Raw genomic sequence first — 27,252 nt, 5'->3', positions numbered from 1 at the left:
ATGGAACAAAACAAAGACGTCAAAGACTAAAACTTAGACGTTGTGAGCTAGGCCTGTTTTTATAACAAATAACTGCAGTATGTATTGAACCCACTTCCCCAGGATCAAAGTCTGCTGCACTAACCACTAGGCTACTCCTCTACTCCACACAAGAGCTGCCCCAGATGACCACTGGAAGGACTCGGGGATCATCTCCCCTTACTCCTCCAAATCACAAAAAAATTTTCCAAACAGCACTTTCAAAAGGAAAAGATAAGACTTTTTTTTTTGTAGAAAATGACCTTTCCTGTTCTGATTTTGGATGTTTTGCAAAAAATGTCCAAATTCAGATGTCCTATCCAAAAATGCCCTTTCTGCATTTGACTTGCCCAAAGTCACAAGGAGCAGCAGTGGGAATTGAACCCATGTTGCCAGGATCAAAGCCCACTGCACTAACCATTAAGCCAATCCTCCTCTGTTTTGGACGTCTTGCATTTGGACGTCTTTTGTTCGAAAAAGGGACCAAACAAATAGACTCCCAAATCATAGGGCGACCATAGTATTTTTGAAATGAAAGATGGACATCCATCTTTTTTCGAAAATGAGCTTTTTTTCCCCGCCTCCGGATTTGGATGTTTTACAAAGACGTCCAAATCCCAACTTAGATGTTTCTTTCGAAAATGCCCCTCATAGTGTCAGTATAGCACAGGTTTAAACATTCATGTAACAGTGTGCATTAAAATGGCAAAACATCCATGTAATAGATGTATGATATGGTATCAATGCAGTAGACATGAAGACATGTTAATAGCAAATGTTTTCTGTGGCATGAAAAAAAACCTCCACTTGCTGACTGTCTCCAGATATTTGGCCAGTTGCAGAATGGAGACTTACTTATTTAGATCTGTGCCACCTTATTTTATTTATTTATTTTATGTTTAATCGGTTTTAAACTGTGTTGTTGATTCTAACCATCAGTGCAATTTTTCTGCACAGCACTTGATTTTTCTTTATTAATAAACCTCTCAGGTCTGAACCAGAGCTGTGCTTTACCATTATATGCAGTCTTTCACACTTCAGTATTTCATAATAATAATTTTCAACGTACATGAGGCATTATATCCAAGCAGGGCTTCAACAGACTTAACAATTTTATAGGTAACTACCAGCCTTTTAAGATGTTGGCCCGCAGCCCTGGTTTCGATGAGGTGTTTAAAATAACAGGATTGGATAGAAAATGAACAGCAGGTAAATACATTTATTTAAGACGAGTATTTCATTTCATTGAGAGTGGAAGGATTACAGATCCCTATTGAATAAGTAATAGTTCCTGTGCATTTGCCCAAATAATGATTTTATAGTGGTAATAACAGTTATCTAAAGGTGTTTTTAACTGCCACATAACAGTTGCAATATCATTACTGGCTTGGTATATGTTTTATGAAAATTAGAAGTGCAGGCTTATTCCGTTTAATGATAAATAAGTATTTTTTTTCTTTTTTGACTCTTGATTTTTTATTGGAATTTTCTGTGCCTGGAAATTGAGTACTACACAAGACAGTATGTAGGTATTTTATATTAAAACTCAATTACTTAATATGGATAAGTATGGAGATATTTCATGGCAATGCTTAATTCATTCAACTGTAAGGTCCCTGTTTACTAAGCTATGCTAGAGGTGTGTTAGCATGCTTAGCGCGTGCTGTTTAGGTACCCATAATATTCCTATGGGCATCTACACGGTTAGTGTGCGCTAATTTTTAGCACACTGTAAAAATGCTAGCACACCTTAGTAAACAGGGCCCTAACAGTTTTATTTAAGACCAATTTGGAATGAATATGACCTTGAAATATATATGTATTTGTGTATTATGTATGTGTGTGTCTGTAGATATATACTATAGTTTTATGATAATCTTGAGGAATATAAAATTATTTCATACATGGAAGTTTGAATTCAAAAGATAAAATACTGATGCAATTTTCCTTCACATTTCTGGACAACAGATTGAAAACGTACAACTTTATCACTACAGCCAACCCATAAATTACATATTTTTAAAAACATTTTATATTAAGGGGCCCTTTTAGTAAAGTGTGCTAAAATCTGGGCTTAATGCATTATACTGCAGGATTTTACTGTGCACTAAGCCCAGATTTAACATGGCAACTTTTGGGGGCATTCCCTTCCTTTTTTTTTTTAATTGTAGGTCGTGTGCTGGTATAACCATTAGCTGGCAGTACCTGCAGGATATTAACATGAGACCACTTACTACTTCTTATTTAAGGGGCGCTAAGTGCTCTCCTGTTAACTCTAGGGGGCCATTTTACTAAGCTGCGGTAGAAGGGGCCCTGTGCTAGTGGCGGTGGCCATTTTTGCATTGTGCCAGGGCTCCTTTTACTGCAGTGGGTAAAAATAACCAAAAATGAAATGGCCTGTGGTAAGTTTGCATTTGCCGTGCGACTATTTTGTGAGGGAGCACTTACCGCCACCCATTGAGATGTCGGTAAGGGCTCATTCGCTAACCCGGTAGTAATCGTGCAGCGCTTGACACTGCCCGATTGCCGCCGGATAACCTCCTGCGGAAGTATATCTTCAATATTTCCACTAGCACCGTAAATGGAACTACCGCCAACACCTGCCTTGGACCGGCAGAAGTTCTCGGTTGCCATACAGCAACCCTTTAGTAAAAAGGGCCCCTAAGTATCCATACCTACTCTCCGCCCATGTTAAGCCTCCTTAGACAAATTTCAGAAAAATGCAGTAACGTGGTTTAACATTCACTAACAGGCAAACTATTGCACAAACCCTGAATGCATTTGTGTGGTAGCCTGTTATGTGCTAACTGCACATTAAGGGGTAAATTCAAGATAAATTGTCTAAAGTTATGAGCATTAAACATCAATTCTAGAACAGCAAATCCGCACAGAACTGCTGTTATAGAATACCAAGTCTGCATTCCTTGTCGTCTGGCTGCACCGTTCTGAATAGTTGGATGTTATCCCCTCCTACCATTATATCGCTCCATGGTGCGACTGCAACTTGAGTATTGTGTTCAATTCTGGTCGCCGCATCTCAAGAAAGGTATAGCAGAATTGGAAAAGGTGCAGCGAAGGGCGACAAAAATGATAGCGGGGATTGGATGACTTCCCTATGAAGAAAGACTAAGGAGGCTAGGGCTTTTCAGCTTGGAGAAGAGACGGCTGAGGGGAGACATGATAGAGGTATATAAAATAATGAGTGGAGTGGAACAGGTGGATGTGAATCGTCTGTTCATGCTTTCCAAAAATACTAGGACTAGAGGGCATGCGATGAAACTACAGTGTAGTAAATTTAAAACAAATCGGAAAAAATGTTTCTTCACCCAACGCATAATTGAACTCTGGAATTCGTTGCTGGAGAACATGGTGAAGGCGGTTAGCTTGATAGAGTTTCAAAAGGGGTTAGACGGTTTCCTAAAGGACAAGTCCATAAACCACTACTAAATGGACTTGGGAAAAATTCACAATTCCAGGAATAACATGTATAGAATGTTTGTACGTTTGGGAAGCTTGCCAGGTGCCCTTGGCCTGGATTGGCCGCTGTCGTGGACAGGATGCTGGGCTCGATGGACCCTTGGTCTTTTCCCAGTGTGGCATTACTTATGTACTTATGTACCAGCAGATGGAGGTAGAGAAAAAAATTGGTCTTTGCATGGAAGTCACCAGTATAACTTGCTGGTACTCAGGAAAATTTCCATTATTTTTCTCTGCCTCTAGCAGATGGTAGGTTGTTCAGGCTGGTGCTCCTGGTTCCTAGCCTAGCTTCCCACTAGCTGGCTGATGTCGCACAGAAAGGTTGAGCCTAATGACTGTTTCCAGGTTACCTGGCCCTCAGACCGGACTTAGTTGAGCGCACGGATCTGTGCTTTGCTACCCCCAGTCAAGCTTTTTAGCTTCCACTGGGTGAGGCGTGTGGTTTGAACCCGCAGGGTCCTGCAAGAGGGGCATGGTTCCCCATCCCCCTGCCCCTTGTAGCCTGTACACACTGGATGTTCTTTTCCCCAGCTTCCCCTGCAGCTCTGAGGCATTAAAAAAAAAAAGTAAGATTGGGTCTTCCTGGTTTAGATTTATTCACTCAGCTTGCTGCTAAAAAAAAAAAAAAAAAAAAAGAAGAAGAAACAAGAGCACACCCACAAAGAGCAGGGGATCAGTGGAGATGCTGGATCCCTGGACCAAAGTCAGCCAGAATGGGAAGGCAGGCCATCACATGCCACAATTGCACAGTAGATCAAAGCAGCCATAGAGTCTGCCTCTGTTTGTAGGAATTGTTCCATGCATCAGGGTATGAAAGCCCGCTCAACAAGGGGTCACCACTCCATTCTTTTGTGAAGCATTATAGCTTTGGATATGCTGTCCTTGGGAGCTTTGTCTTTCCCCGCCCAATAGTTCTGCATGAGTACATCCCAATTGTTCAGAATCGTGCAGCCAGATGACAAGGAAGATGAAATTATGTCATATCTGATGATTTCCTTTCCTTTAGTTAGCTGCACTGTTCTGAAGCCCACCCTTGGAAGACTAAGGCCTGGAACTCTTGGGGTGCTCTGTTCAGTTAACCAAAAAAAAAAACAAACCCAACCCAACAACAACATAATAAAGAAGAGATTGAGAAAATCCTTGGAAATGCAGGATAGCGAGTGCCACTCTGTGGTGTTATTCTCACTTGACACAGGATTGCGAGTGCCTCTCTGTGGTGTTAAGCTCACTTGGGGGGTGGAGGGGGAATTCCTAAATGAGTGGTAAAAGATCACCCTTTACTGTACCTTGATTCCCCCTGGGATTCAGCAACTTGCAGGTTCCTGGTACCACAGGTTGATGAGTCCTGCCTTAGAGGAATAACGCTGCTGCGAGCCACCTCACAAGCAGCGTTATTCCCATAGCCTGGGAGCAACGGCCTAGGACCTACCATTAAGGGTCATATTCCATATAAGAAAATGTGAAATATATGACCCTTAGCGGTAGCCATGCAAGTCTACCACAAGGGTCACCATTGTGAAGGTAGCACAGGGCAGGCAAGACTAGGTATCAGTCCTCCCTGAAGAGCTCCCTGGACCCCCACTCTTGACCACCAATGAAGCCTTTCAGGTGGAGGAAGGGGAGTGAGGACTTCAACTCTGGGGAATGTGCTTGAGTATTGAGTGTGGGGGAGGCAGATGTCTGGGGGGACCCTGAGCTAGTGGCCCAGGAGCATCGGCCCGATGTTCCCAGATAGTATAATAAGCATAGTAAAAAGCTGGGGTTATTTTACTCTGGATTTTGGGCCCTAATGCGACTTGCAGTGTATCATCGCAAGTCGCGTTAGGGTATTTTGTATAGTAATGAAATGCAAAATATGTATTTTCATATTTTGCTTGTCATTACTAATTAATCCGCATTGACTTAAATATTGCAGTGGTATTTTAAGTCAGTCGGCATTAGGGCCTTTTAGGTCATGTTAAGAGCTAAATAACGCACGTTAATGCCCTAATGCTGCTTGATGAATCCCCTCCCTAGATTTTCATTGCAGCTACAATGGTTGATTAGGTATGGATGAGCGTTATAAAGAGTCCTTGTGCTGCTTTTGCAGGTGCATATTGGAAATTTCCCTGAGCACCAGCAGATTATACTGGTGACTTCACTGGAAAGACCATTTTTTTTCTCTACCTCTGTGTGCTGGTAGGAGGGCATAACACCCAATTTTTCAGAATGGTGCATCCAACTAAAAGAAAGGAAATTATCAGGTAAGACAAAATTTCCCCTTTTTGCACCTGACGTTAGGCATGAGCACTTATGCCAGCACAAAGGCAGTGTAAGTGCTTGCATCTAACTGTAGGCAGTTAGGCTTGTAACTGTATGTATTCTGTAACATGTGTGCCCAAATCCCGAGTATGCCTCTGACCTGCCCATACTCTTCTCAAGTCCACACCCCCTTGTAGTTGTGTACTATGAATTCTCCGAGGACAAGCAGGCTGCTTGTTCTCATGACTGGGTCGGCATCCACTGCGGCCCAGGAACGGAAATCTTTCCTAGCAAATAAAAAGTTTGTTAGAGCTTTCGAGCGCACTGGGCGCACGCACCACGCACGGCCATAATCCCGCCCATTGCGTGAGAGCCCCGATCAGTTCTTTTCTTTCCATGGTTAGGGAGTGACTGCTTGCGGTCTCTCTCCGTTCGGCCCGAAAAGAGCCTTCGTTTCTTACAATTTTTGTCTTCCTTTGCCTCATTTTTTTCTTTTGTTTAAACCTGTTCCTTCAAAACCAAAAAAAAAAAAAAACAACCCTTTATTCCCTAGTTTTTGCCCTTTTAAGTTTCTTTTCGCTTCCGTTGCGGCCCTCTTAGGCCACGCGTATGCAGTTTCTCATTTTTGTGCCCTTAACTTTTGGCAAAATCGAGAATTTTGACTTCTCTGCCGCTATTTTTCCATCCATGTCATCAAGGACTCCCAGCGGCTTCAAGAAGTGTACTCGGTGGAACCGGGCGATCTCAGGTGTGGTGTCTTAAGTGCCTTGGGCCCGACCATCACCCAGACGCGTATAAGTTGTGTCTTAGCCTTAAAAAGCGGACACAGGCGTCAAGAAAAGCTCTTCGGGATTGTCTTTTTGGAGCTTTGCCTGGTTCTTTGGCGTCGATGTCGACATCGGTACCAAGGTCAGCGGCGTCGATATCGGCACCGGAGATGGCATCGACATCAGGAGTGCAGGTAATGGCTGTCCGGAGGCTATCACACCCTGGGAGCAGTGAGCCGTCGAGTGGGTCTCCACCTGTCTCAAAGACTCCTGCTATGCAGGCGCACCGGGACCGACCACTCTCGGAACCCGACCCCAGGAGGCGTGGGGATTCCATGTCCTCCTCGTTGGTACCGAGGAGTATCGATGACTTGCTTCGAGCGAAGGCTAAGAAGCATCGTCATCGGTCTCCTTCTAGGCATGGTACCGGGAGCTCCGGGGTGTAGAAGGATTCGGCACCCATGAAGCGTCGACGCCGGGAGGAGCGCTCACCCTCCATTCAAGAGGTGTCGGTGCATCGGTCTTCGGGCAGCCCAGTACCGCCTCCTCAACCTCCACAGGTCCTGTCACCAATTTCTGCACCGACCCCACAGCCTTTAATGACAGTGACTCTGGACAAGCGCATCCTAGCCATTTTTCCTGGTCTTCTGGAAGGGTTGCTGCGGCAAACTGCTCCGGTACCGGGGGTGATTGCGCCCTCTGTACTGTCGGAAGTGGCAGCTTGCTCCCAGCCTGTGGTGAGATCTCTGATGCCAGTGCCACCCTCGAGGACATGGTTCCTCGGCGTCGAGACGGGCCCAGTTTCGGACTGTAGTTCGGGAACTCTTGTCCGATACCGATGAGGATACCTCGTGGGATGAAGAGGAGGAGTCTTGTGGTCTTCCCTTTGATCCTACGCCTTCACCAGAAAGAAAGCTTTCTCCTCCGGAAAGTCTTTCTTTCTCTTCATTTGTCCAGGAAATGTCTGTGGCTATTCCCTTCCCAGTGGTATCTGAGGATGAGCCCAGGACTGAGACGCTTGAGGTCCTTGACTATCCTTCGCCACCTAAGGAGTTATCCACAGTTCCTTTGCATAATGTGCTCAAGGAGACTCTTATGCGGAACTGGATGAAACCGTTAAGTAATCCCACCATTCCCAAGAAAGCTGAGTCCCAATATCGGATTCACGGAGAACCTGAGCTGATGAAGTTGCAGTTACCTCACGACTCTATGGTTGTGGATTCCGCTCTCAAGAGAGCCAGGAGTTCTAGAGACTTCGCCTCGGTGCCCCCAGGGAGGGAATCTAGAACCCTGGACTCTTTTGGGAGAAAGATCTATCAGTCCTCTATGCTCGTGGCCAAAATTCAATCCTACCAGCTCTACACAAGCATTCACTTGAGGAACACGGTGAAGCAACTGGCGGACTTGGTCAATAAGCTCCCTCCGGAGCAGGCCAGGCCTTTTCAGGAGGTGGTCAGGCAGCAGAAGGCGTGTCGTAAATTCCTGTCCAGGGGTGCTTACGATTCTTTTGATGTTGCATCCAGAGCCGCTGCCCAAGGTATAGTGATGCGCAGACTCTCATGGCTGCGTGCCTCTGACCTGGACAATCGAGTCCAGCAGCGGATTGTGGATGTCCCTTGCCGTGGGGATAACATTTTTGGCGAGAAAGTCAAGCAGGTAGTCGATCAGATCACGCAGCGGGAAACCGCTATGGACAATCTCTCCCGCCGGGCGCCTTCTGCTTCTACCTCAACCTACTCAATAGGCGTAGGTACAATCCTCCTTCTCGACAGCCTTCTCAGGCTTATCCCCAGCACGCTCGTTCACGTCAACAGCGTGCACCAAGGCAGGTCCCTGTGGCTCCCCAGCAAAAGAAAGGGACGGGCTTTTGATTGGCCCCAGTTGAGCATAGTCGCCATAAAAGTGTCCATGCCGGACGGTCTGCCGGTCGGAGGGAGGTAAAAATTTTTTCACCAAAGGTGGCCTCTCATAACCTCCGATCAGTGGGTTCTTCAAATAGCCAGGCTAGGATACTCCCTCAATTTGATCTCCACACCTCCAAATTGCCCACCGGGAGCTCAGTCCTTCAGCTTCCAGCACAGGAAGGTACTTGCAGAGAAACACTCCGCCCTTCTCAGCGCCAATGCAGTCGAGCCCGTTCCACCAGGGCAAGAAGGGCTGGGATTCTATTCCAGGTACTTCCTTGTGCAAAAGAAAACAGGAAGGATGCGTCTCATCCTAGACCTAAGGGCCCTGAACAAATTCCTGGTCCGAGAAAAGTTCAGGATGTTTCCCTGGGCACCCTTCTTCCCATGATTCAGAAAAACGATTGGCTATCCTCTCTGGACTTAAAGGATGCTTATACACACATCCCGATACTTCCAGCTCACAGGAAGTATCTTCGGTTCCATCTGGGAGCGCAGCACTTCCAGTATTGTGTGCTGCCCTTTGGTCTGGCATCTGCGCCCAGGGTCTTTACAAAATGCCTGGCAGTAGTTGCAGCATCGCTACGCAGTCTGGGAGTCCATGTGTTCCCTTATCTCGACGATTGGCTGGTGAAGAACACCTCAGAGGCAGGAGCTCTACAGTCCATGCAGATGACTATTCAACTCCTGCAGTTACTCGGGTTTGTTATAAATTACCCAAAGTCCCATCTTCTTCCAGTTCAAAAACTAGAATTCATAGGAGCTCTGCTGAACTCACAGACGGCTCACGCCTATCTCCCCGAGACGAGAGCAGACAATCTTCTGTCTCTAGTTTCCATGGCCAGAGCGTCTCAGCAGATCACAGCTCGGCAGATGTTGAGACTTCTAGGCCATAGGGCCTCCACAGTTCATGTGACACCCATGGCCCGTCTCACTCTAGCTTCCCAGTGGTATCAAGCTGCAGGAGATCTAGAGGATGCAATCCAGCTGTCCACCGATTTTCACAATTCCCTTCAATGGTGGACAATTCGATCCAATTTGACCTTGGGACGTCCATTTCAAATTCCTCAGCCACAAAAAGTGCTGACAACGGATGCATCCCTCCTGGGGAGGGGAGCTCATATCGATGGGCTTCACACTCAAGGAGTTTGGTCCCTCCAGGAAAAGGGTCTTCAGATCAATCTCCTGGAGTTACGAGCAGTCTGGAACGCTCTAGAGGCTTTCAGGGATCGGCTGTCCAATCAAATCATCCAAATTCAGACAGACAATCAGGTTGCGATGTACTATATCAACAAGCAGGGTGGTACCGGATCTCACCCCCTGTGTCAGGAAGCCGTCCTGATGTGGCTTTGGGCTCGCCGTCACGGCATAGTTCTTCTAGCCACGTATCTGGCAGGCGTAAACAACAGTCTGGCCGACGATTGAGCAGGATTATGCAACCTCACGAGTGGTCGCTCAACTCGGGCGTGGTTCGCAAGATCTTCCGAGAGTGGGACACCTCCTCGGTGGATCTTTTTGCCACTCAGATCAATCACATGGTCCCTCAGTTCTGTTCCAGACTTCGGGCCTGCGACAGACTAGCGTCAGATGCTTTTCTCCTTCTTTGGGGGAAGGGCCTTTTGTACGCATATCCTCCCATACCTCTGGTGGGGAAGACTTTGCTGAAACTCAAGCAAGACCACGGAACCATGATTCTGATTGCTCCCTTCTGGTCATGTCAGATTTGGTTCCCTCTTCTTCTGGAGTTGTCCTCCGAAGAACCATGGAGATTGGACTGTTTTCCAACCCTCATAACTCAGAACTAGGGGGCGCTTCTGCATCCCAACCTCCAGTCTCTGGCTCTCACGGCCTGGATATTGAGAGCATAGAATTCGCTTCCTTGGGTCTCTCTGAGGGTGTCTCCCGGGTTTTGCTTGCTTCCAGTAAAGATTCCACGAAAAAGTGTTACTTTTTCAAATGGAGGAGGTTTGCCATCTGGTGTGATAGCAAGGCCCTAGATCCTCGCTCTTGTCCTGCACAGACCCTGCTTGAATACCTTCTACACTTGTCAGAGTCTGGTCTCAAGACCAACTCCTTAAGAGTTCACCTTACGCAATTAGTGCTTTTCATTGTTGTGTGGAAGGTAAGCCGATCTCTGGACAGCCTTTAGTTGTTCGCTTCATGAGAGGTTTGCTTCTGTCAAAGCCCCCTGTCAAACCTCCACCAGTGTCATGGGATCTCAACGTCGTTCTCACCCAGCTGATGAAGCCTCCTTTTGAGCCTCTGAATTTCTGCCATCTGAAGTATTTGACCTGAAAGGTCATTTTCTTGGTGGCTGTTACTTCAGCTCGTAGGGTCAGTGAGCTTCAAGCCTTATCTCAAGTTTCATCATAACAGAGTAGTCCTCCGTACTCACCCTAAGTTCTTGCCGAAGGTGGTGTCGGAGTTCCATCTGAACCAGTCAATTGTCTTGCCAACACTTTTTCCCCGTCCTCATACCCGCCCTGCTGAATGTCAGTTGCACACCTTGGACTGCAAGAGAGCATTGGCCTTCTATGTGGAGCAGACAAGCCCCTTCAGACAGTCCACCCAAATGTTTGTCTCTCTTTAGATCCCAACAGAAGAGGAGTCGCAGTCGGGAAACGCACCATCTCTAATTGGCTAGCAGATTGCATTTCCTTCACTTATGCCCAAGCTGGGCTGACTCTTGAGGGTCATGTCATGGCTCATAGTGTTAGAGCCTTGGCAGCGTCGGTGGCCCACTTGAAGTCAGCCTCTATAGAAGAGATTTGCAAGGCTGCGACATGGTCATCAATCCACACATTCACATCTCACTACTGCCTTCAGCAGGATACCCGACGCAACAGTCAGTTTGGGCAGTCGGTGCTGCAGAATCTGTTCGTGGTTTAGAATTCAACACCACCCCCCTAGGCCCATTTTATTCTGTTCCAGGCTGCACTCTCAGTTAGATGTTCTAGTTTGTAGGTCAATCTATATTATGTCCTCACCGTTGCGAGGCCCAATTGACCTATCTTTGTTGTTTTGAGTGAGCCTGGGTGCTAGGGATACCCCAGTCGTGAGAATAAGCAGCCTGCTTGTCCTCAGAGAAAGTGAAGATACATACCTGTAGCAGGTGTTCTCCGAGGACAGCAGGCTGATTGTTCTCACATACCCGCCCACCTCCCCTTTTGGAGTTGTCCTTCTCCTTGTTATTGCTTTCTTATTTAACTGATCAGGGCTCTTGCGCGACGGGCGGGAAGATGGCCGCGCATGCGCGACCCGCGCGCTTGAAGGCTCTAGCAAACTTCTTTGTTGCTAGGGAAGATTTCCGTTCCTGGGCTGCCGTGGATGCCGACCCAGTCGTGAGAACAATCAGCCTGCTGACCTCGGAGAACACCTGCTGCAGGTATGTATCTTCGCTTTTTGCGCACGCAATAAAAAAAAATTAACAAGGTCTTTTAGTGAAACAAGTACAGCATGAATATTACAATACTAAGAACCAGCAAACAAATAAGCAGTCATGAACATATCTCTTATGTCCACACAGATCCAAGAAATACAGCGTATTTACAGCAAACACTGTAGTCTTATAAAAATAAAGCTCAGTTTAACCTCACTTTATATGTTTTATGTAAAATTCCCTCCCCCCCCCCCAATCCCCCCATCCACTAGCACAACTAGACTCCAGGATGTTCAAACTGCTCCCTCCATGCCCCAAAATAACAAGATAAGGTGAACCATTGTTCACTTTAAGCTGAGTGGGAGTCCTCCAATTGCATTGCTGCCATTGGGGGGTGGTGCTTCAATACTGTGTTTTCATTCACTAGGGACGGACAGGTTCCCTTGAGTCTTGCAGAGCTTGTCTGTCCGTCACTATTGATAATGTAATAGTGAAGCAGCACCCCCCACTGCTAGGAGGGGGACTCCAGCTCAGCGTAGAGGGAACAGTAGTGAGAGTGTTCTCTTACAAACATAATTAAGCTAGGGGACCCCACAACTTTTCCCATTTCCCCAAGACCTTCAGACATAGCTCTAAGCTTGCCCATGGTACAGATATATTGCAAATGCACTTCCAAGCCAGAATGGATGGAGGTTCAGGGCTTTTCCAAGCTTAACCTGTTATGTGAGCTACAATCCTACACTGTTGGATTCAAAACCTTTTTTTGCTATAGTGAGCCCCCGAGAAGATTTAGTAAGCAAAAAAAATTCCATGGTCTCACAAAACCCCAACATAATTTGAACACGAGATTGTACTGATCACCAATAAGCTCAAGCCTTCTGACAGTACCACCAGATACAATGCAAAGAGGGGCATTTTCGATATGACGTCTAAGTCCAACTTGGGACATTTTGCTAAAAACGACCAAAATTCAAGTGGGGAATATAGCCATTTTCAAAGCAAAAAAACGTCTATCTTTTTTTTTAAGTGGCTATTTGCTAGATGTTTATGTGATCTGTGCATTTATCTTTTTGGTCCATTGGTTGCACAAAATCAAGCCATTGGGATGTAGGAGGAGCCAGCATTCTTAGTAGACTGACCACTCAGACATGCCAGGAGAGCAAAGGGGCACCCTAGGGGGACACTGTAGTGGACTTCAAATAAATGCTCCTAGGTACACATCTCACTGTTGCTCCCTTTTCATACTGTAGCGTTCCCTTTTCATTTGATTTTAATTTTTGATGACATAATAAAGTATTTCAGACCCCTCTCATTTTGCCCTTCCTCCAGTGTATGTATAAATTAAGGTTCTGCTCTGGTGATCCTTATCAAGATAGTTTTGGTACCACACAGGTACAAGTAAAGCATGAATACAGCATGTACATACTGTAGGATGAAAGGCAGTGGTGTTTCTTGGTTGGCTGCCACCCAGGTCGGATCACCGCTGCGCACCCCCCTCACCGGGTGCATTGTTCTTGCCTGCTGGGGTGCTGGGAGCAGTCGCGCAGCTGTCGGCTCCACCGGTTCCCTGCTCCCTCTGCCCCGGAACAGGAAGTAACAGCAGAGGGAGCAGGGAACTGGCAGAGTCGACAGCCGCTCGGCTGCTCCCTGCACCCCTCCTGCAGCATGCACCCGGGGCTACCCCGCTGATGAAAGGTGAATTGTTAAAATCAGGAGTGAGGTCAAAATAAAATATTCTCCCCTTTTATTCTCCCCTCCCCCCAATATGCATAGAAACATAAAGAAGTAAAATATTAATCAGTTAATATGTTGAATCTAGCTTGTACAACATGCCCAGAAATACTGATGCCCAGTTTAAAAAATAATAGAGAGATATAGAGAGAAAGTTACTAAACATTTTATCACAGTTTAGTTTACCACTGGAGTCACTAGCCTGCAATAACTCAGTATTGCAAGTTAGTGACTCCTGTGTTAAATTAATAATTCTTTTGTCATCAACCTTGCAAGTTTTGTTATTTTGGTTCCTGGTTTTTGGGGATAGGTGTAGTGTCAGATGTTGTCAAGATGGGCTTGTTGGGAGGGGTTTTGGTTTGTTATGGAACCCCCATAGATGCCAAAGGAGGAGTTGGGGGAGCTCGGAGGCCTTGATCTTTATGGGGTGTCAGGGAATGTGAAGTGGAGGCCTTAATCTTTATGGAGTATTGAGGGGTGGAAGCCCTGGTCTCTATGTGGATTTTTTTGGGGTGGGGGTAGTAGATGGTGAACTTGGAGTCCTTAAGTGTGAGGATTTACACCAGGTTCCAGTTGGTGTAAATCTTCATGTCCAAAATTGGACACGGATCCTGGCGCTAAGGTGCCTAAAAAATCCACATGGTAAACATTTCCACCTAAGCATATTCTATAAGTGGTGCCTAGATTTAAGCACAGTATATAGAATACACTTAGTTGATATCCCAGTGCCTAAAACTGCATGCCTCCATTTACACCATTAAAAATGTGGCGTAAATCCCTACATATAGATTTACATGTATTGCGTGTAAATTTTGGAATGACCATGCCCCTTTTGATCTGCGCATATTAGAATTTATGCACAATTCATTACAGAATACTCTTAGTGAGTTGTGTACGTAAATTCTAGTTATTGCCAATTAGTTCTCATTATTGTTCAGTGCTGTTATTAATGCTGATAAGCCATTTAAGTTATGTGTGTTATTATGGAATATGCTTAGATTTCAGCGTGGAACGCTAGGCCTGTGTTAATCTGGTCGTGAGCCCAGGCCGAGGCCTAGCATAGGATCTTGGCCAAGGCGTAGCGTGGACCAAACAGGCACTACACACAACCCTAGCCACCAAGCCCCACACACACAGCACAAACAAATAGCACCACCAGAAAATGGGAGATAGAGCATTCAGGCGGGCCTCACGGCCTGTCAGGAACCCACTCTTGCAGAGTCCAAGCATGAGGGCCTCACAGCCGAACAGGAGCCGAGTCATACACTGGGAAGGGAGAAAGAACAACAAGAGGTCCCCAAAGGGACTGGAGCACAGGCAATGCATACAGCGCAAGCTAGAGACATCAGGGAAAGGGTGATAGCCAGAAGCTACTATAAGAATACACAAGGCTGTGCCACATGGCAGTCAAGGCTAAAGGAAGCCACTCAAAGGAATACTTTAGGCTGTACCATACAGCATTCAAAGGTAAGGGAAAGCCACCTATAGGAATACACAAGGCTGTGCCACACAGCACACAAGGGTAAAGAGAATCCACACACAAGAATGCACAAGACTGGCCCCACAGCACACAAGGGTAAAGGGAAGCTGCTTATAGGAATGCACAAGGCTGTGCCACACAGCACACAAGGGTAACAAACAGAGAAAGTTGCCTTAACATACACAGATCAGACAAGAAGCAATGCTAACCAAAATCAAGAGATAGACTCAGCAAGCAAAGGGGAAAAAACATGCTAAAGGGAAGGCTGCTTCTGACACCAAACAGCAGGAAGCAGGGCAAACACGGCAGACAAAGATAAGGCAACAAAGGAAAACTTAAACAAATGAACAGGAGCAAATACAAGGACAGGGAGGCTGCTGACAGAGGCAGGACTACAGAAGGCAAATACTAAATACAGCACATAAAGGGTTACACTGAGGAAAGGGAAACTAAACAAACGAACTGGAAGGATACAAGGAACAAGCTTACCACAGACCAGACTACAGCAGCAAGTAGTAAACAGACACAGGTGCAGTATAGTGAGGCAATCAAGCTCATGCTGGGAATACCCAGCACACACACACAGAATCAACAAGCTACGAGGAGAGAAAGCAAAAACTCCAATGTATACAGAAAGTGCCTTAGCACAAACAGAGAGGGAGTAAACAGGCTTTAGCTGGCAGCAGTCAACGCTAAGGGAAAGGTAAGGTTAAGCAGATCTCGGCTTCTGAAGTCTGCAGCTACAGACGTCAGCTCAATCCCTGACAGGCCAATGAGAAGCAAGTTCAAGCCATTCCCCTGACTGTTTAGCAGAACAGGTTTCAGCCATTCCCCTGCTTGTTTAGCAGAATCATAACAGCGTGCTTTATAGAATCTGGCAGTAAGCGCTTTTTTTCGGTGCCCAAATTTGGGTGCCATTTACAGAATCTAGCCCAGTATATGCACATCAACACAGGTCTGAGAAAACAACAAGGCAGACGATCCGCAAACTCCAATGTGGAAATAAACAAAGCAGATCAGTAGTAGGTACAAATACATCTTTATTGTAGGGTTTCAGTCCTATAAAATACCTGAACAGTTTGTGTTTTGCCCAAAGGGACTGCATCAGGGTCTATGCTGTGATCTTCATCACCAAAAGGTTAAATGATGTATACACTAGTTTCCACCATAAATAGTTGATGGCCAAATGACTATGGCACCATGCCAGGTTAAAAAAAACAGCACAGTTTTTTCCAAAAGTTAGAACGCTCTCCAGAAGAGCTGTTTCCTGGAGAGCGTTCTAACTTTTGGAAAAACTGTTGTTGTTGTTGTTGTTTTTTTTTTTTTACTTGCTATGGTGACATGGTCATTTGACCATCAGGAAGCAGTATATTTTTGAAATCTTGTTGACTTGGCTCAGATTGGCATAGGAGCTCATTTCCTTTAGAGTGTACTGGTTTTGCCTCCAGTCTTAGCCAGGAAGAAGAGAGATGCAGATCCCTTTGCTAAGGCCCTGTAAACAGTTACATTTGATAACTTGTGAGCAGCTTCCCGGGTACTTTTCAGAAAGTAAGCAAATACTTAGTGTTATAATTGATCCATATTTCAGTTACCTACTATTGATTGCTGATTGCACATTTTTTTATTCATTGTTCAATTTTTAAGACAGTAAACAATATTTAGTTTATTGCCTCTCTGTCAGGACTGATAAAGAATCCTGGTGGTTTGTGTGTTGGGTCTGCGAGTGCTTTCTAGGAACTGTGGGACCACTGGGACTGTGGCTCCATTAACCTAGAAATCACTGGGGATAATTGGAGAGTGGGAGACTCGTTCAGAGGTGGTTGTGACCCAATCGGTGGGAGGAGGGTGCTAGTGTAAAGCACAAACAGCAGGTGCAGGCGGACCTGAGCTGTGCTGGGGATAGACCCTCTAAGTGGCCATGGGGTAACCCCAGGTGGGTGGCTAGGTGTTTCATGACATTTGGCTTGCTAAAATATTTGTCATCATGATGAACATCAAGATTGGGCCAAAAGAGTTTTGTGTGTTTCTTACATTCAAATTGTATCTTTAAAAGCAAACTTTGCAGCGCAGTGAAAGAATTTTCTGCGGCTACTGTTCATCAGTCTTATAGTCTGTTACTTGTGCCTTGTGCATGTAGGTGAAAAGCAGAAAAAAGTACTATGAAAATATCCAGACTTCCAGCTGCCACACTGCATAGTGATACAGAATACCTGTCTTGGTCTATTGGAAAGATCCCATGAGTGGCTACAGCTGAAGGGGGCAAGGCTAAAATGAAGAGCAGAACTGCATAGTAATAAATCAAGTTGACAGCTGTATAATGTACAGACCTGGCTCTGGATTGTATGCAAAATTAGAACTTTTATACTTCCATCAGTTAGGGTGGCCAGCTGATGGCAGCTGAAGAGACAATTCCTCATTTTGGGTGAAAAAAAGATTGGTTTCACTTTATCCAGGAAAAAAGATTAACAAATGAATCCATTCCAATACCTGTAATGGGATTGCAATGTAAGATTCTTAGCACATGTACAATGTACATCTAAATTGATCAGTAAAGCTTTTGGATTGATCGGAATATTCATTCCTAGTTAGCAATATTTGTAATGAGAAGGGTAAAAAGTTTGCATAATCTGCAGCATTTGTATAATTGTGTTTATCCTGATTTGTAGGGGGAGTATATGTTTTCAGATGGCCTTAAATACAAAGAGAAGAACTGGCAGTACTGTGATGGTTATGACAGAAGATTTTATACAGAGATCTGTTATGGTTTAAAACCTGCAGGTATTGCATATAAATATTAACACAGGAAAATATGCATATAGCACTTTCAGATTCTAAAGAACAGTGGTGTAAAACAATGTTTGTTCTAATTTTTTATGGGCTTATGTAGTTATGCACTGTTGTTAGGTACATAGTTTTGAGCTTTCTGTTGCATCTAGCCACTCTTCAGTGTTCCCTCTAATTTTTTATGGGGTAGGGAGCGAGGGAGAAGGCAGGGAAACACCATGAGGAAGAGGCCCCCATCTCTGGTCAAACTGGGGGAAATTCTATAACTAGACACCACAATGTAAGCACCCTATGCGCTGAGCACTAATTCTATAATAGAATCAGTGCCAAGATTCCATTATAGAATATAGCATAAATTGCCATCAACTCACCCACATTTATGCAATATCAATAGCAAGCATAAGTGGATGCTCCTAAGTGTGCCAATTTAATGTGTAACCTACAGTATTCTGTAAGTTAGGTATGTGAATATTGATCCCGCTTATGCCTTTCTCATGCTCTTCTCCTCTAAACGCTTCCTTACATTTATGCATTAATCCCCAAATTCTATAAAAGTTACCAAAACCTTTACACGCACATTTGGGCATGTGCTCCATTTGTGCATGCAAATTGAATAACGAGCCAATTAGTGCCAACTGGCTTTTTAGCAAGCAATTAGTGTTAATTGGAATCAATTAAGATGTACTCGTGTAAATTTAGGCTTGTCCTGAAAAAGGGGGCATAGAAATGGGAGGGTCATGGGCGGTTTGGGGTGAAGCATAGGAGTGGTTTTGTGCTGGAGCATGGGAGTGGTATTGGGCTATCCACGCAATTATAGAATAGGGGGGGGGGGGGGTTCTGCACATAAATTTAAGCGGAGCATTTGCATCATGTTGTTGTTGGTGCAAATGTACGCGCCTAAATTTATGCGTGACCCCCAGGACTTAAGTACTATTCTATAAACCAAGCTTAACTTTAGGTGCGGCTTATAGAATATTACTTAAGTGAGGGGTTTTTTGCACCAATTTTTTTAGGCGCGATTTATAGAATTCACCCCTAAATGACTTGCATGCATCATTTATAGAGTAGCGCTGAGTGCTCAGCTAGCACTTACACACCTAAGTGTACTCTATACCTGCATAATTGCTAGTATGCTATAAATTACACATGCAATAGGTACATAAATTTAGGTGCCATGTTCTAGAATGAGGGGGACTATGTGCCCAACAGCACTACATACCTGCAATGCTGGATGACAGCTATGAGAAGGTGATCCTGTGTTGTCCTTTTGGAAATGTTAGGGGAGCTTCTGATGGGTGGGTGAGAGGGGATGCCAACTCAGACTAAGGGCCCTGTTTACTAAGCCGTGCTATAGGCGCATGCTAAAAATTAGTGCATGCTAATGCTAGAGACGCCCATAGGAATATATGGGCGTCTCTAGTGTTTAGCGCATGCAAAAAACACTAGCGCACCTTGGTAAACAGGGCCCTTAGTTATGAAATGGATGGAGGGGGTTTCCAGGAGAAGGCTGGGGAAAGGGGGAGCTTGGCACCATATTTCATTTTGAACCAGACAGATGGGAGTGGAGTGCAATGGGACTGTCAACTATACACTTAGTTTTGTATCAGACAGGTAGGAGGGAGGAACAGGGAGAGCTGTCTGCTCCATGTTTCATTGGCTGGGTGGGAAGGAGAGGATTGTCAAACACTGAAAGCCATTGCTAGCTGTCTACCCACTTTTTAGGAATTTACATTTAGGCCCCTAGTGAAAATGGGTGTCTAAATTTAGAAGTTCAGATACAATTATTAACAATCTCCTAACTTGTGCAACCTGCACATAATTTGCACGTTTTCAAAGGAAAGCTAGGTACATACTTTTCCTTTGAAACTACCTGCACAGTTCATGCCTGCTATTTAGCATGGACAGTTTTTTCTTGAAACATTATATGTATACTTTTGAAAATTCAAAAATGTGCATATGAGTAGATGTCTATGACCTCATTATAGCCAGGATTTCTTCAGATTTTGAGGGGGAGTTGTAGAAAGACACACAGGTACCTTTGTGTCTTTATAAATAGGAGCCTACTTGTCCTGTCAGATTTAGGCAATCTATTATAAAAGTACTCTCCACATGTTTATTTACATCCTTGATGCAAAACCAGAAATGTGTAAATTTAAAGAACATGATTGGCTTGGACTACTAAAGTAAGCTCCTATTGACCTGTTTTTGTTACCTCCATTTACTTATTTTTGCTGAGTGCACCATGACAGGAAGCATGCCAACCATTGTTATGTGACACAATCTGACCCTAACATTTGAAACCCTAATAGTGTCATTTAATATTCAAGAAGTTCTTCACAGAAAATAGGTTTTGTTACCTAATCACTCTTTTTAACCTTGGGATCATATTTACAAATCGTAACTAATCCAAATCAAAAAGTTGTGCAACTTATTGCCTTATATTTATAGTAATTGTACTAAAGACACTGTAACCTCCATTTTTAAGGTCGTTCACAGCTCACAAATTTGGATCCTCCTAGAAAAATCCAAGAAGGTTGTTATGACTGTGGGGATGGATTTTATAACCCAAATACCAGGGTTGTTAGTGACTATGAGAACAGATTCCTGAGAAATGCAGGTACGGTCTTCCTCTTCTCCATTTCATGTTTATCCACTAAAGCCTTATTTCTTGACATTAAAGTGCACATTTCGATGCTCATGAGTTGGTCTCTGCAAAACTTTCCACCCTGAACAGGGCCCATCCTTATATCCTTAAGCAATGGGTTGACCAAAAAGCATTATATGATCTGTATCTTTCTATAATCACATGTTTCAGATGGGATCCTTTTACGAAGCTGTAGCAAAAGGGGGCCTGCATTGGCATTGGCGCATGTTTTTGATGCACACTGAGGCTCCCTTTTACTGCAGCGAGTAAAAGGCAGGCTTTTTTTAAAAAAAGAAATGGACACGCGGGATGTAAATCACTTGCTGTGCGCCCATTTCAAGTGAGAGCACTTACCACTACCCATTGAGGTGGTGGTAAGGGCTCCCGCGCTACTCCGGTGGTAACCGGGCAACGTGTGGCACTGCCCGATTACCTCCGGATACACACTGGCACTACAAAAATACAAATATTTTTGTAGTGCCAGAAATGGCACACGCTGGGAGTGGGTGGGAACTACCACCAGGCTTCTGCAGTAGCCCGGCAGTACTTCTGTTTTAGCAAGCGGTAAGCCCACGTTGGGCTTACTGCTACTTTGTCAAAGGACCTCTAGTGCATTATTGCTTTATAGCAGGCATGTGATCTTTCAAAAAAATTTTTAACATACTATTGTGTGCTTCCAGTCCAACTAGAACTTGCCTCTCCTGCAGTTGTGATTTTATAAACCTTCATTTGCAATTTTCTATGGCTTTCCCCCAATTTTAACCTTCTTCCATCTAATCTAGCTATTGCAGTTGCGTTATACAGTCAGAGGCTACAGATGTCAGGTCCTTGTAGAACCTGGTACCTGTAAACCTTGAATCTGGCCTGTTGGTGCTGTTGTTGAGTAATAAGAAACTGAGAGACCATGACAGTAGATGACCTCTGTGCTGTATTTCTTGCACATTTATCCTAAGTATCCATTGCTTGCCATCTGCAGAGACAGGATACCAGACTAGATGACCTTTTGGTCTGACCTAGTTTGGCAATTCTTATGTTCATGTTTATGTTAAGTAGGGAAATAAATGGGAAATATCTTTTGTTTTAAACTGTGCTTCTGCAGTGAATGTTTTATACACCCTTAGCACAAAGTAGCCTACATGATAGCTATGGGCGTGGGTCCAAAACACTGGAATGCGGTGTGTCTAGTGATAAGTAAGATAAGTGGAATGCTTTCCAAAAACACAGGAACCTGTAAAGATTAACAATATAAAGGGGAACACCCAAGCAAGCAATCTGTTACTTGTACATGTGTGCGTTGAACTTCCCTTTGGGCTGCAGCATAAATGTGTATACCAATTAAATGAGTGCAGACCAATTGTGATGGCCAAATGAATGCAGTATAAACCAGTGATTATAAGCAGATTATATAGGTATTTTTGAGTGGTATGCACAAATTACGTTTGTTGGTATGGGTGTGAAGGAGAAATAAGCAGCTTGTTACCTTCCTTTAAGAACATTGAGACAATTGAAAGACCTCATCATTACATAACATCAGAGGAACATGACTACCCTTGCGAGAGACAATTCAGGGCACAAGGCCATAGCAGTGGAGGAAAAGTGAAAAAACAGCTGCATTCTGAAGAAACTGAGGAAGGGGGCTGGAATGACAGGGAACAAATCCAGCAGTACTACTTCATAGGCTGGGCAGGAAGAAGCAGGAAAACACCCAGGTTGTTGGCCAACTCTTGAAAGCATCAAAAGCAGATGGCAGGAAGTATTCAGGAAATTCTTTTAAACAGCTCTTAGTGCGAGACAGGTTTAGCAAAGTGACAGTTTATTTCTCTGCTCTGGGAGTGGTATTTAAGGATGCGAACCCTTTCACCCCATGCTTCATAATCTATCATATTTCTTCTTTTTCTTGGCCTTGGCAGTTTCCGCCTGCTCCTGTGGGCTTCCACCTCAATCGGGGCTTGCCTTTGTTGGACTATAACTCTATAAACCTTCCTGGGTTTTATGTGTCCTCTCAACTCAGCCCATCCATTGCAGCAACAGTCCCTAGTTGAAACCCCAGCTAATATGGACCCTAAGTCCAGGCACTAGTCATTGCTGTTATATGATAAGTAGGACTCCCTGTTCCCTCCCTCCTGAGGCTATAAATGCTGCCTCTGCAGCACCCCTAGCCCCGGCCAGTTTAAGAGAACAGATAATCTGAGAATTGAATCCAAATCTTCCATATAGCAGCGTACAACACTATTACTGAACTACAAGGTAAACACAAAAAGAGACTGAATTAGTATGAGTGTTAAATGTGAGCAGAGTAGTAATGCCACTCATCAAGCTTTCCATCCTATTCAAAGGGTAACATAACATTACATAACATGGCATAATATAATGACCAATACTTTTATACTCCCTTTACCTATAGCTGGAGACAGTTTAAGAAGACATTCCTTATGTACTCAACTATAAGTTGAGAAATTTGTGCTTGAAAATGGAAAAAAAAAAAAAAGAGAGAGAAAAATGAGATAATCTTATGTATAAGTAACAGCCTGTAGCACTAAGAAGTTTAATTGAACTCCCCCACTTTTGTCAGCAGCATGACCCAGAATCTGTCACTCTTCTTACCTCCCTCTGCCAGCTGCAGTTTGGCATCTCAATTTCCTCCTCCCCCCTCCCCAGCTGTGTACCTTCAAACCTCTCTTCATAGAACAACAGCAGTGCAACCAGTGCACCGGTACAGCTAGGTCTCCTGCAGTCTGCTCTAGTGCACTTCCTCCAACTTGTCCCGTCCCCTCTGAATCTACTGGATACACAGATGTCATCTTACTCCCAGATAGTGTTCTCTCGGTGTTCACTGCACCAACTTCTACCAGTATCACATATGCCTTACAATTGGTTTGAGCCATTGCCCTCTATGATCCATTCCCTGCACCATCGTTAAACACTTGAATAATCTGCTTCTGCGTTTTCTTCTGACAATGGTTTCATGCAGTCTAGTATGGGCAGAGGTTCTCTCTGCCTGAAAAACTGCCATCATCCATCTGTGTCAAAAGGACTCTTGCCTATCAGCGGATCAGCTCATTAACTACCATCCAATTGCAAATCTCTCCTTTATTTGTACTTGAGCAGTTGTCCTCATTTCTGGATATAACAAAAGTTTTACACCCTAATCAGACAGTCTGCTGCAGATATTATAAGACCAAGATAGCTCTTGTTGGTATGCTTACTTCTATACAGTTATCCTTAGTTCATCATAAGCATGTCCTTTTTCTATCATTTGTCCTCTCCTGAGCCTTTGATCTGGTGACATTCCATTCTGCTCACCAGACTGCAGGATGCTGGGATAATTCATAACAAATGGAATGGTTTTTCTCATACCTGTCCCACAGGAGCTACTGTGTCCTCTGGCAGGATGACATATCCCCTCCCTTTCCCCCCAGCTGTGGAGTGCCGCAGGGCACCAGTTCTTTTTAATATCTTCTTGGTCCTGCTAGCTACCTTGATACAGTCGTTAGGTCTGACACCTTACATATACACCAACAACATTCAAATCCAGTGTTGTATAGTAACTAAGTAAATGTAACTACTTACTGTACTTTTGTCAGTTTTACTTGTAGAAGTACAGGATAACATTTGTTACTTTTATTGAAGTAATAATTTTGCCAATTTTTACTACTTTTATTCAGCTACATCTGATACTTGCAGTTAAAAGTAAAAAGTGAATGTGGAAATGAGAAGTAAATGGCAATTCCTGGGTAAACCCAATGAAACAGCAAAACCTGGAACAGGATTTTGCTGTTGCAAGCCTTGTCACGCAAACAGTGGATCATCTCATCTTAAATTTTACAGTTCAGTGAATATAGCCTATAAGAAAAATGGAGTTGCCTATGTTTGTTGAACTGGTTACAGGTCTCCAGCCAAACAGAACAGTGATGAGTTGGGTCACTTTAAAGCAGAGATGAAGCTGAAGCTTTTAGCAATTCTTGGTGAACAGACACTTGTCTCTATCACAACAGACTTCTGGCCATGCATAGAAAATTTTACATTGGCGTGAGTGTCCACTGAATTGATAGAGTCTTTAGAGAGGAAGTCTGTCTGGCCTTACGGATTCCCACAGATTTGACGTTCTTGCATCGGTTCTCGAAGATATTCAAACAGAGTTTACCATCAGTTGAAAAATTGTTAGAACAACAACAGACAATGATTCCAACTTTGCAAAAGCCATCTCTGTAATTGTACAGCATGATAATGATAAAGGTAAAGATGGAGATACAAGTGATGAATTAGACACTATTTCTAATGCAGATGATAATGACAGTAATGGTGTTTCAGAGGTTCCCTTGATCAAAACCTTTAGACCCAGTCAGAAGACATCAGTAATACTGCAGTCTGGACTTTTATTTATTTTATTTGTTACATTTGTATCCCACATTTTCCCACCTATTTGTAGTCTCAATGTGGCATACATAGTGCCGGAGAGCTGTTTGCAGACTCCCGAGTAAACAAATACAAGGTGATGTTGTGGTAGTAGGATAAGGTTCATGTGGTAGGACCACATAAAGGAATCGTACAATGGGAGAGTTGTGTGATGACCATTACGAACTTTAGTGTTGTTGTGTCGCAGAGATCAGGCATTTACGTTGGGTCGGTAGGGTATGCTTTTTTAAACAGGTGGGTCTTAAGTGTTTTTCTGAAGTGTAAGTGGTCGTATGTAGTTTTCATGTCTTTTGGTAGTGCGTTCCACAGGTGTGCTGATGTAGGAAAAACTGGATGCGTAAGTTGATTTGTATTTGAGTCCTTTGCAGCTTGGGTAGTGGAGATTTAGGTACGTTCATGTTGATTCAGATGTGTTTCTAGTTGGTAGGTCGATCAAGTCTGTCATGTATCCTGGTCTTTTTTTTAATCAGACTGAACCATCCACTTTCTACTAGTGCAGTTGTTGAATACCTTTTTAGCTGTGCTGTTTTAATGACTCACAAGCACATTCACATGAGTGACGCACATTTTTTATAATTTAGTTTTACTAAAAGCAAAGTTGATTGAATTGTAGAGCAATAAAGTTGGGATAAAAACATTAGCAATAGTTGCATTCATTGTAGTTGTGGCACTTTTACTTTTTACTCAAAAAGTATTATATTAGGGAATAACTTTTTTATGTGTTCTTCACTATAGTTTTACTTAAGTATTAAAATATACATTATTTTTACTTTTACTTAAGTATTTTGACCAAAACTGTTCAAATCCTAGGGGTCATAAACCCTAGAGATCCCCAAGATCTTGCTGCCCTGAACTCTAAACTCTCAACTATATCTGCCTTGCTCTGGGACAATAGTATACAATTAAATTTCTCTAAAATTAAGGCCTTGCTATTCGCTTCCCATTGTCTTGAATATATGCTGGACTCCATCACTCTTCTTGACCAAAGGATCCCCATCAGTAAATCAGTGAGGATTTTGTGGGTAGTCCTTGACTTTGATCTGACGTTTCATTCAAACATGTTGAATGTTGTCTGGAAATATTTTTTCAAAATGCATCAAATTCTCTCTATTCGGAATTTCCTGAAGCCAAAGGCTCTCAGTCTTGCTCCATTCACTGGTCTTGACAAACCTTGACTACTGTAATGGTTTGTTCGTGGACCTCCCTGCTCGAGAAATCAGATTCCTGCAGGGCTCTATACTTGTGTCCCCTCTTTTTAACATTTTTCTAAGTCCCCTAGTCCTTTTAATCCAGGATCTAGGCCTCATTACCTGTTTCTATGCTGATGATGTTCTTGTAGTCCACTATAACAATTCCCTAGCTCCTGTTGTTTCCATCTTGCAATCAGCACTACCTAAGATCTCTCAATGGGTCTCTGACAATCTTCTTCTACTTAATCACACCAAGACAGTTGACTGCTGGATCACAGGTCACTTCCCCACTCTGACTATAGCATCATCTTTCTGTGGTACCCATCTAACTCTAGTTCCCTGTTTTAAATATCTTGACATCCTTATTGATAGCGAGTTATCTTTTGAACCACAGGTGAATGCCGTGGTCAAATCCTGCTTTTTTGTCCTCAGCTAATTCCATGTTATTTATTCACTTCTTGACCTCTCATCACAAATGACAGTACTGCTTGCTTTAGTGATTTCTAAACTTGACTACTGCAACATTGCTTATACTAGACTTTCCCAGTCTTTTTCATGCAGACTCTAATCTGTATAGAATTTGGCTATTAGAATCTTATGTCACACCAGTTGTTTTGATCATGTCTCTCCTTTCTTGAACAAAACTCCTACTCCTTTGCTTTGTTTTTGACTATTAAAATAGGGATTTTTCCATTTTTTTGTGCTTTTCCTCTCGAAGTAACATCACTAGCCACCAGTCACCTACCAGATAAGACTTAAAGCCCTCATTCTGGTTTATAAAACTCTACACTCTAGCATCTCCCTGTACCTCTCCTCACATATTAGTCCTTACACTCCTTCCTGTGCTTTCCATTTCCATAGATGACTGCTGTCTAAGCCTCCCCTCTCTATTCTTCACTCACTTGGAATCTACTCATGCCTGTGCATTCTTCTACCAATCACCTTCCCTTTGGAACTCGGTTCCAAACACTTGCAATTAGAAATGTCTTATCCAAATTTAAGACTCGCCTGTTTTCAAATGCCTTTGAAATATTACTTTCACTGATCATCACCTTCCTCAGTTACTGTTTTCTCAAGATCAGCAGCATCTTTTCCCCTGTGTACTCATTTCCATCTCCATCTCTTTTGTCTCTCCTATTCTCATTGTAATTCTTTTCGAACCTTTTACATTTTATTTTTATTTAAGCCACCTTGCCATTACTCACAAAAGGCGATATATTA

The 27,252-nt window shown here is 43.7% G+C and overlaps 1 protein-coding gene across 1 annotated transcript in view; it reads left to right on the top strand.

Annotated features, from left to right (window-relative positions):
• The window catches only part of MORN5 (MORN repeat containing 5), a 68,824-nt gene that overhangs the window by 19,352 nt on the left and 22,220 nt on the right, over positions 1–27,252 (top strand). Inside the window, exons 3-4 of the mRNA XM_030206548.1 lie at positions 17,664–17,775; positions 20,267–20,398. Of these exons, the coding sequence (XP_030062408.1) occupies positions 17,664–17,775; positions 20,267–20,398 (244 nt within the window). The remainder of the gene's footprint in view (positions 1–17,663; positions 17,776–20,266; positions 20,399–27,252) is intronic.

Source organism: Microcaecilia unicolor, chromosome 6 (assembly GCF_901765095.1).
Source record: "Microcaecilia unicolor chromosome 6, aMicUni1.1, whole genome shotgun sequence".
In the NCBI taxonomy this organism is placed as follows: domain Eukaryota; kingdom Metazoa; phylum Chordata; class Amphibia; order Gymnophiona; family Siphonopidae; genus Microcaecilia; species Microcaecilia unicolor.
This window is presented reverse-complemented; position numbering and strand designations above follow the sequence as displayed.